At 31.8% G+C, this 11,484-nt stretch overlaps 1 protein-coding gene, 1 long non-coding RNA gene and 1 pseudogene across 2 annotated transcripts; all 3 read left to right on the top strand.

The window, feature by feature from the left end:
- LOC109835394 (ATP-dependent DNA helicase PIF1-like) lies at nucleotides 1,349–3,409 on the top strand. The gene has a single exon (XM_020403370.1). It carries the CDS (start codon nucleotides 1,349–1,351, stop codon nucleotides 3,407–3,409), a length of 2,061 nt encoding a protein of 686 aa, XP_020258959.1.
- On the top strand, nucleotides 7,649–10,087 carry LOC109835393 (annotated as a pseudogene).
- LOC109832366 lies at nucleotides 10,245–11,148 on the top strand. The gene is made up of 3 exons (XR_002244732.1): nucleotides 10,245–10,474; nucleotides 10,796–10,882; nucleotides 10,981–11,148. It is a non-coding gene; the product is annotated as an uncharacterized LOC109832366 (long non-coding RNA).

The following is an 11,484-nucleotide window of genomic DNA, read 5'->3' as shown; positions in this document are numbered from 1 at the left end:
AAAAGGTAAATCATAATTAAAATTGTTTAATAATATTAAAACATTAAAAATTAACTTAACCTGCAAACTTGTAGGTGTTAAAGCAACAAAGGCGGGAAGCGTCTCATGTCGAGAATATTATTGTTACAAGTTCCAGATAAGAGACACTCGACAATCTACTGTATTAACATCGGCAGGCCGGTTGTTCCATCAATATGCTGTTGATATGTACATAAAGCTTGAAACAACAAGACTTGATTATTTTAGAAAGAAACAATCAGAAATCAGAGCAGAGTTATTCCAAGGCATAGTCAATAGTGTAGCTGCTGGGGAAGTAAAAGCATGTCAAGTCGGAAAAAGAATAGTGTTGCCATCATCATTTATTGGTGGTCCTAGAGATATGCGTCGTAGATATCTTGATGCAATGTCATTAGTACAACGATTTGGCAAACCAGATATTTTCATCACAATGACATGCAATCCTGAATGGGAAGAAATCACGGAGGAGCTACATCCAGGACAGACACATAATGATAGACCGGATCTAACCTCAAGGATATTTAGAGCAAAATTGCAAGACCTGAAAGATCAGCTATTTAAAAAGGAAATCTTTGGAAAAGTTGCTGCCCATGTTCATGTCATCGAGTTTCAAAAAAGAGGGTTGCCTCATGCACACATGTTGATTATTCTAATGGGAAAACACAAAATCGTCTCATCAGATCATTATGATAAGTACGTATCAGCAGAAATTCCAAACCAGTATGAAAATCCAATCCTATATGAATTGGTAAAAAAACATATGATGCATGGCCCTTGTGGAGAGTTAAATATGAAGAATGTTTGCATGCAAAATGGAGAGTGCAAATATCACTACCCTAGAGAGTTTTCTCCAAGATCACTACAAGCGAAAGATGCTTACCCAGTTTATAAAAGGAGCAAAAATAACAGAACAATGTTGGTTCGAAACAAAATCCTTAATAATCAATGGGTGGTACCTTATAATCCCTATTTGCTGACACGTTATAACTGTCACATCAATGTTGAAATATGCTCAGGCATAAAAGCAGTTAAATACCTTTATAAGTACATATATAAAGGCCATGATAGAGTGGCAGTAAACATTGAATATAATGAAGGTGAAAAAGTTGTGAATGAAATCAAAAATTTTCAAGATGCCAGATGAGTATCAGCTCAAGAAGCTTTTTGGAGAATATATAAATTCCATCTTAATGAGATATTCCCGGCTGTCATTAACTTACAACTTCACATGCCAAATCATCAATATGTTTCTTATTGGAAACATCAAGACCTATCTAAATTAATTCACTTGGAACATGTCTCCAATATGATGCTTACAGAATTTTTTAATATGTGTAAAAAAATTAAAGAAGGTAACAAGAAGAAACATGAAGAAGACCATGAAAAGGAGTTATTATATGTGGAATTTCCTGAATGTTATGTTTGGGATTCAACAGCAAAATCTTGGAGTCCAAGAAAACAGAGACAAGTGATAGGTCGAATAAATGGGGCTAATCCAATTGAAGGAGAGAGATATTACTTGCGACTATTGCTTACTCACGTTAGGTGTCCGAAATCATTTGAAGATCTACTGATGGTAAATGATATTCATTGTAAATCTTTCAAGCAATCAGCTCAGAAATTAGGTCTTTTGGAATTTGATGATAGCATAAGAGAGTGCTTAGATGAAGCCATCGTCTTCCAAATGCCAACAGCACTTCGACGTTTGTTTGCTACTATATTGGTTCATTATGAACCTACAGATGTTAATCATTTGTGGGATAAATATCTTGAATCATTAGCTGAAGACTTCTCAATGAAACCAAATGCTACTAGAGCTTCGGTGATAAATGATACTCTTCTCAATATTAACTTCTACTTAGAGAGTATGGGAAAGGATATTAAAAATTTTGATTTGCCACCTTTACAAGCAAAAAACATTACAGAGGAAGGTTCATACCCAAGAGAAATAAAAGAAGAGTTAGATGTACAAATCTCAACTGATGATCTAAATGCTGCAACAAAACTCAACTATGAACAACATACTGCATACACTACAATACTAACAAGAGTTGAAGCAAATAAAAGTGGAGTTTTCTTTATTGATGGTCCAGGAGGAACTGGGAAGACTTATTTATATCGTGCTCTACTTGCAACAGTAAGATCGCAAGGTATGATAGCTCTTGCTACAGCGACATTAGGTGTCGTAGCTGTAATAATGCCTGGTGGAAGAACAGCACATTCCAGATTTAAAATCAAAATCCCAACAACAGATTCATCTATGTGTAATATATCAAAGCAAGATGGGACATCAAAACTCCTTAGAATAGCTCGTTTAATAATTTGGGATGAGGCTGCTATGGCTAAACGCGTTGCAATTGAAACGTTGGATAGAACACTAAGAGATTTAATGGATCAAGATGAACCATTTGGCGGAAAAGTAATTGTATTTGGTGGTGATTTTAGACAAGTTTTACTAGTGGTGCCTCACTCAACAAGATCACAAACTATCAAAGAAAGTTTAGTAAGCTCACATTTATGGAGAAAAATGATCAAACTACAACTTTCAAAAAATATGAGAGCAAAATCAGACACATCATTCAGTGAATTTCTTCTTAGGATTGGGAATGGAGATGAACCAACAGTGACACAGGATCTCATAAAACTGCCGAATGCAATGTTGATCCAGAATCAAAGTGATGAGCTACCGGAAGATTCGCTCATAAATTCAATTTTTCCATCTTTAGACGAAAATTTCAAGTCTATTGACTATATGAAAGATAGAGCTATCCTTGCAACAAAAAATAAATATGTTGACATGTTAAATGATAGACTAATAAAAAGGTTTCCAGGAGAAGAAAAAGAATTCTATAGCTTTGATGAAGCAGATGATGACACTAATCATCATTACCAAGAAGAATTTTTGAACACTCTGCTCCCTAATGGACTACCGCCGCACAAGCTAATGTTGAAAAAATATTGTCCAATTATTTTACTAAGGAACTTGGATCCAACTAATGGACTGTGCAACAGTACAAGAATGATATGTCAAGATTTTAACTACAATGTAATTCAACCTAAAATCACAATAGGCCAACATGTTGGGAAAGAAGTTTTCTTGCCAAGAATACCATTGTCACCAGCAGAAGATGAAGGATTACCATTCAAGTTCAAACGCAAACAATTTCCCATAAGATTATGTTTTGTAATGACAATTAATAAATCCCAAGGGCAAACAATACCTAACGTTGGTATTTATCTACCTGAACCAGTGTTCTCTCATGGGCAATTATATGTTGCTTTATCGCGGGGTACTTCTATGATGACAACCAAGATCTTAATAACATCAGATGGAAAATTTGCAGAAGAGGAACAATACACAAAAAATGTTGTATACAAGGAAGTTCTCTAGCCAAAGGACCACGAGGAATAATTCAAATGACCAATAACATTTTTAAAGGTTAGGAATTTATTATATATTAATAATTAATAAATTCAAATTACTATAATTAGTGTCACATCTTTGATATAGAATAGTCTCATTTAATTTTCTTTTGAGTTTATTTAGTACTTCAAATGCTTTGTTATTTACATATAACAAACTATTCAAAATCTTGCAGGAACGATGACATCCACCAAACACATCCAAATACGCCAACTAAAAAAATTTCAAAGAGAGTGGACGATTCATGTTGTTATCCTAAGAACTATTGAGTCATCTTATGAGAACAACAAAGGATCAGGAAAACTACTAAAAATAATTTTGGCCGACTCAGAGATAATGTAGCAAAATTCTACATGCTATAATTCTATTGATATTTGTTAATACTTATTCTTAAATAAAGTAATACATACAATGTTTAAGTACAATATGCATCATTTTTTATCATGACATAACAATCGCTATTTTAAATCTATGCAGAGCATTCTCAATTTTTAAAAAAAATTATATTATAAATTATAAATATAAATTAAATTATAATTGTTGATGCTTATTCTTATATTAATTATTTTCACCTTACTATGTATAAGATCATATAAAAAAATTCCAGCATTTATTAAAGAGGTGGGCAACATATAATTCATTTTCGCATATTTTATACAACAAATATCATGCTTTCTTCATATTTCTACGTAAATTGATTGTCTACGTATGTCAAACAATATAAGCAAGCAAATAATTGGAATATGACGTCAACACAAAATTGTATACACACTGCAACAAAATATTTATTATTTTGACCCGAAGATTATAGATATCTTTCAATAAAATCTAGAGAATGGTTATTTTAAAGTTTACCACATAAAACTACATTTATACATAACTTACGTCATCTATTACTTATCTCATTTATCTTAGGCTTAAATGAATGTTAATGTATTAGTTATTTGTGAGATAATATTAGTAATATTTGCAGGGGAAAAAAATATAAGGTATTATGTTTGGAGAAACTATTGAAATGTATAAGCACATGCTTCAGAAGAATCATTTTCTTTACATCTCAAATGGAGAAGTCAAACCAATAAACCCGTTTTATGGAAATATACATGAGTCAATTGAGTTGACATTGACTAAAAACATTTCTATCAAAGAATCAAATGCAAAGTTTCAATTTGATAAGATATTGAACAACTTTATCTCTATCAAAGAGGCAATTTCCAACGAGGATACAAGGAATATAAGTAAGTATTTCTAAACACCTTTTATTTTTAGTTTAAAAATTTATAAATGAATTTTCAACTTATTATAAATTTATGTGCAGATGTTCTAGCAATGATAGCAAATGTCAAGCCTATGATCAAGTACGTTACAAGATATAATAAGGCAGACACAATGCGTGATATCATTATAGTAGACAAAGAGTATACACGCTTGCTTTTATTTCATAATAAATTATTTATTCAAAATATAATATATTAACCTAAAATTGTCTAACTTTTCTTACACAGTGAGATTACATTGTCTGTAACTTTATTCGGAGATTTAGCTTGCAATGAAGGTTCAATGATTGAAGGAAATATGCATGAGCCAACTATAATAGCGCTATCAGATTTCAAAATATCATTGTACAAAGGTAACATTTTTAAAATGGAATTATAAATTAATTATCAAAAAATATCAAATTCTAATTATAACTATTATATATGCAGGGGAGATGTGCTTGACTTCACCAATGGCATCAACAATATGTATCAACCCTGAAATACAACTTGCTAAGGACATGCGAGAATGATAATTCAAATAAAAAAAGTAACTTAATAAGTTGACTTTTAAATATTTTTAAAATTATATGCAGGGCTCTTTCAAAAGACAAAATCAAGACTAATGGTGCTCCATCAAGGCTATTTAAAAATGCAACGAAAATGAATATTGTTGATATTATGCAAGCTTCACAAGACTCATCAAAGGTATGACATTAAAATCCTACTATAAAATATTAATGAATCAATAGCTTCATTTTTATAAAAACCTAATATAAATAAATATTGTTTCATTGATGTTTCAAATACATTTATAATTATTACTTTTATATTAATTTTTAAAAAAATTCATTTTTTACTATATTTTTTCCAAAATTTTTATAATTTATAATAATTTCTAATTTTATTTAATAAATATATGTAAACTACGATTATAACTAACTAATTTTTTTCAAATGTACAGGCACAATATGACAGCTTTACTAAAAAAATAACTAATATCTTAAATAGGCATGAGGCTTGGTACTACTCTTGCAAAGGCTACAATAAAAAAGTACTTGGTACTACTCATGCACAGGCTGCAATAAAAAAGTAGACAAAACTATTTATGACAAATGTCAAAATTGTCAAAAAAACATTGAAGATAGTATACCAAGGTAAAGTACTATCAATTACTCATGAAAGAAAAATATAAAGATTAAATATATATGAAGATAGTATACCAAGGTAAAGTACTATCAATTACTCATGAAAGAAAAATATAAAGATTAAATATATAAATATCATCTGATACACAATGATAATAAATCAATTACTCATGAAAGAAAAATATAAAGATTAAATATATAAATATCATCTGATACACAATGATAATATAAAATATAGATATGTTGTTAAAATCATTATGGAAGACGAAATAGACACTGCAAGAGTCACACTTTTTGACGCAGCACAAACATTGATAGGATGCGATGCTCAAAAATTCATGGATGATATAAAAGAGGTAACTTCTTACTTTATTATATTTTACACATATAAAACAATATATTTCATGTATAAGATCTTAATTTTTTTCTCATTAAAACAGAGAAAAAATCAGAGTTCATTGTTTCAAAAGTTTCTTCTCAACATCGGAAAGACATAGAAGTTCCTTGTAAAGTTGGATGAGAAGTCAAAGGATGAACGTGCACAAGGAAAGATAATAGCACAAGAAATCCAAATCCAAGAAGACATCACAATCAACATTGATAATGATGATTCATTTCTCGATTTACCAAAAAAGAAGATAAAGGTGGAGAAGGATTGATCAAGGGCCCACAAAAATTAAACATGAATGATTTTTACTTTTAATTACATTTACAAATTGGTTAAAGGATTTTACATGTGCTTTTCATAAGTTTTTAAGTTTATTAATTGATGAATTAAATTTGTTAGGCCAATTTATGATTTATACGCATATGCTCATATAGTTGTTTGATAACTATTGCATGCTTTGATTGTTATTGCAGTTATTTACTTTAATTCAACATTCTATTATGTGAATCTAAATACATATTCATAGAATAGTTCACTTTATTAATTTATTTTTGCATGTCAAGTATTTTTTACTTATCTATATTGCACAAAAAATATTGTCGATGAGTCGTTCGCAATAAAAATGATGACCAAGCATAGCTTCCTGAACCTGTTGAGAGAAAACAATAGCTTTCTATAGAGAAGGTATATTATATATTAATCTGTGTGTTTTAGTTATGCTCATAAGCTTTTCTTTTGTCTTGTCTTGACAGTTTCATGTTATTTTGGGTTTCAGATTTTTGTTTGATCAATGAAAACTGGCCGTCTATTAGATATTCTTAGCGGTCATGGAGGACCAGCTCATGGTTTTATGTTTTCGCCTACAAATGTAAGTAAACTCCCTTTCTTTCTTTTTGTTGTTTAGAAAGATAAAATTGCATGTAAAATATCATTTCATATTGTACTATTCTTATTTAGCTAATTTTATTTATCTTTTGCTTAGATATATAATTCATGGTTTGGTATTTTTAATGCATATTATACAAACCTACTGTTTCCTTATCTCCCATTTGTATCTATCTACCCTTTAAAATAGCCAATTCCTAAAAAACTTTACCCTTCCCAAATTAACCTTCAACCATTTTAAATATTCCTAATTTCTCCTTTTAATAAGCGTTATAGAAATTTAATTTCGTCATCAGCATCGGAAATTTCCCACTTTAGTTACGCCTTCCTCTTCGCCGAAGCCAAAGAATTCATCGGTTACCCTTCTCCGTCGAAGCCGAAGCGTTACAGAAATTTGCAAAGATGAGTATTTCTTTAGAATTTTCGCTTTAATCTCCACAGTTTTTAGATTTTGGTCATTCAGTAAGTTATTTCTTCTTTGTCTTCACTGGCTATAAAGAAGGTATTACAAGATAAGAGATACAAGAACAGAGAGCTTCAGTTGATGCGCTCGATGGATCATCCAAATGTTGTTTCTTTGAAGCACAGTTTTTCCTCGACCACCAGTATAGATGAGCTTTTCCTCAACCTGGTTATGGAGTACGTGCCTGAATCCTTGTACCGGGTACTCAAGCATTATAGCAGTATTAACCAGATGATGCCACTTATATTTGTTAAGATCTACACTTATCAGGTATACATTTTACTTCTCTTATGCTGTGTTGATTGTGGTTTCATGTTGTGAAGTGCTTAGAGGGTTGGCTTATATTCGTAACGTTCCAGGAGTTTGTCATAGAGATGTGAAGCCACAAAATGTTTTGGTATGCTTTTGAAGCTTCTTATTTGATTAACCTGCATTATGAAATGTGTTCTTCTTTTGTCTGTAACCTTCTTTTGTTAATTGATTATTCTGTAGGTCGACCCTCTTACTCACCAAGTGAAGATTTGCGATTTTGGGAGTGATAAAATTTTGGCATGTTGTAAGCTAACAATTATAACAGTACGTCGCTGACAAACTTCTTCTATTTGGATATTAGCAAAAAATTTATTTATATTGTGACCTTTTGCCTGGTATAGCGTGTTAGAGTTTGTGCTTGCGTTAGCTAAATAATGATGTTTATAAGGTTGTCATTTTTCTTAATGCTGAATTTTACTCTTTGCTTGTTGACATGATTGGATTGGATTTAGTTGGTGTGATGGGTTTCACATATATTAATAATTTAATATTCATAGTTTAAGTATTATTAAAAAGTTAAACTTATATGAGCTACAAATTAGATATGCTGAGCAGTGTAATGGCTTATTCCCGTGAAGAAATGAACGAACAATAAGCATATTGACCTAAATCAGTGATGCGGATCAAGTTATTGTCTTGATATTCAGCTCAATGAGTCTTCTGTCGCATATTGACCTAAATCAGTGATGCGGATCAAGTTATTGTCTTGATATTCAGCTCAATGAGTCTTCTGTCTTTAAGCACTACTTTTGAGTTGAAGGCAGGAACCAACATCACCTTGTATGTTTGGGTACATCATGCTGTGCTTTTCAAGACATCAAATTAAGGCTTTAGTGAGCACAGTGGCACACACATGAGTTTGCTTAGAAAGACTGGCAGATAATGGACATAGTTTGGCGATAATATTGGAAATGGACGAGAGATTCCCAATTTACAGTCATTAACAGTTTTTGAGATTAGTAGGTAAATATTCAATCTCAAAGTCATCAGATAAAAAAAAAGTATGAAGTTGGCATCTTACTGGAATAAGATGCTGACCTTTTATCAAAAGGTGGAGGCGGATTTTACAATTTCTGATATAATATGTAATGAGGAGTTTAGGGATTTGGCTGAGTATTGCTTAGTCAGATGCCTTGTCTTGCTCTTGGCATATAGTGAAGAAGATAATTCGGATTTTACATAGAGTTGCAGGCATAAGGACACAGTCATAACCATCAATATGGCTTTTAGATATGTGTTTTGTGAATTAAGTATAGTTTAGGCTTTGTGTTGGCTTAATCATCTTTGAAATATTTTCCTATTCCTATCTGTGTCAACTAGGTCTGAGTGCCTATGATTCTATGTGTTTTTGAAATGATATAATGTGAATTAATGTGAATGAACCTTGAAGAATGAAACAGATGAAAAAAAGGTCAGTAAAAAATATCATAAAACTAGATATTTCAGTTTGTTTCATTGATGGAATAGGCATCAATTGCTAGCTTCACCAGATATTGTTATGTTTCTTTGTATTTCTTGAAGATATTTCTATTTTTGCTGGTATCATCTTTCTCTAATTTCTTTTTTATTGGATCGTTTCTTTGATAGTTTTGAGTTGCATATTTCTGGAAATTCATCTTTATTTCTTTTGTCACAATTTCATTTTCAAAGAATTGTATTATATTATCAGGTTAAGGGCGAAGCAAACATATCTTACATTTGTTCATGGTATTATCGTGCTACTGAACTCATATTTGGCGCAACAGAATACAGTACTTCAATTAACATATGGTCAGCAGGTTGTGTCCTTGCGGAGTTACTCCTTGGCCAGGTCTGTCATCTTTCTAATGTTCCTGAAAATGCCATTTGTACAATACTTATATATAAGAACCTAAGAGCCTATAACATTTGAATTGAACTACTTAAATACAGAGATTTTTACCTGTTCTTTTATATTTCAACCACTATTTCCTGGAGCAAGTGTTGTTGATCATCTTCTTGAGATAATCAATGTACAGTTTGAAGTCCCAACATCATGATTATGATTGAAGGATCTTTACGTTTAACTAAGTTTGACAATATGGTCATTTCTTGTAGGTTCTTGGTACTCCAACTTGCGAGGAAATTTGATGCATGAAAACTAACTACACAGATTTAGCTATTCAAAGATTAAATCTCATCCATGGCATAAGGTTAGGACTTCATAGATCTTGACCATTTATGATCGGCGTTGTTATTTTCTGGTTTTGAAAGAAAACTACTGTGCCAAGTGATAAAACTCCTTGCCTCTGAATTTGAGAAACTTGCATTTTGACATTTATTAGGCTTCATCAAGTTCAAAATCATGCTACTAATCAACACAAACCCATATGCACTCAAAAACCATTGTGACCCATATAATTTTACATGGTTCCTATCTTATTTAATACTTCACTTGAGATTTATTGCATCTTGCTATATTTCATTGGTAGTTATTAGTTGTTGACGTTTATTTGTTCTTTTAACCAGTGTCAACATGACGAGCACGAGGAAATTTTTTTGGAGGTAAGAGCAGCAATTGAAGCAAAATACCAGCACCTTTACGAACTATTATACACAAAGGTACTACATTTCCTCATGGTTGCATGGTGATAGAGTAATTTACATTACCACTATATTTCTTTATTTGGAATCATTATTTAATGCTTTATGAAGTTCCAAGTATTAGCTTCTTGCATTATTTCTCTGAATGCTTGGCTGCTAAAGCATTGGACAACCAAGATATTTTATAATCACAAAATATCAATATCCGTGGCCTTCTCTTAATTTATTCTTTCACTGAATCAATGCAAATTTAGTTTAACCCTTCATTTATATGTGTATAGATACTCCATTTGGTTTTTTTTGTTACCTCTCCTATTGTTGATGTTTGTTTGTTGGCAGGGGTTTTTCTACGATGAGAGGTGCCCAATCTGAAGCCTGCATCGATTCAGCGCATATCTTGATACCTTTTCCATTTCTTCACTACAGGTGCAAATTTAGTTTAACCCTTCATTTGTATATGTATAGATACTCCATTTGGTTTTTTTTTGTTACCTCTCCTTTTGTTTATGTTTGTTTGCTGGCAGGAGTTTTTCTACGAGGAAAGGTGCCCAATCTAAAGCATTCATCGATTCAGCTATGCCCTCACATTGCAAAGGATTGGTTTAACGGTGAAGATAAGAAACATGACATTAAAGTGGTTGTTGCAGGATTGTCTGACTGTGGCCAGCTCCGGTCTAAGAGGGCAAGGAGCTGCCTATAGAATTGTAGGAGAGCTGAGGAGAATGATGAGGCAAGATGTGAGGTTTTTCCTAATAAACTCACTGTTTTTTGGTAAAAAAAACTTCCCTTTTGTTTTTCTTGCTGAAAGATAAGGTTAGAAAAGTCTCTAAATCAGTTCATGTTTTATCACTTTATATTTTAAGCATATGTTGTGAATAATATGGGATACCCATATAATATGAGAGATTGGTTCTTTAAGTTCTTGCAGTTGCTTTTTTTTGTTTCCAGCTCACTTACTTAGACATCACTACAAGATTAAGAGCATGTGCTCAATATCTCAGTTTCTCCCCTTGCGTGTTCATGTTAAA

This window comes from Asparagus officinalis, chromosome 3, assembly GCF_001876935.1.
Source record: "Asparagus officinalis chromosome 3, Aspof.V1, whole genome shotgun sequence".
NCBI classification, from domain to species: Eukaryota; Viridiplantae; Streptophyta; class Magnoliopsida; order Asparagales; family Asparagaceae; genus Asparagus; species Asparagus officinalis.
Note: the sequence above shows the minus strand (reverse complement) of the source record. Positions and strands in the feature narration are given on the sequence as shown.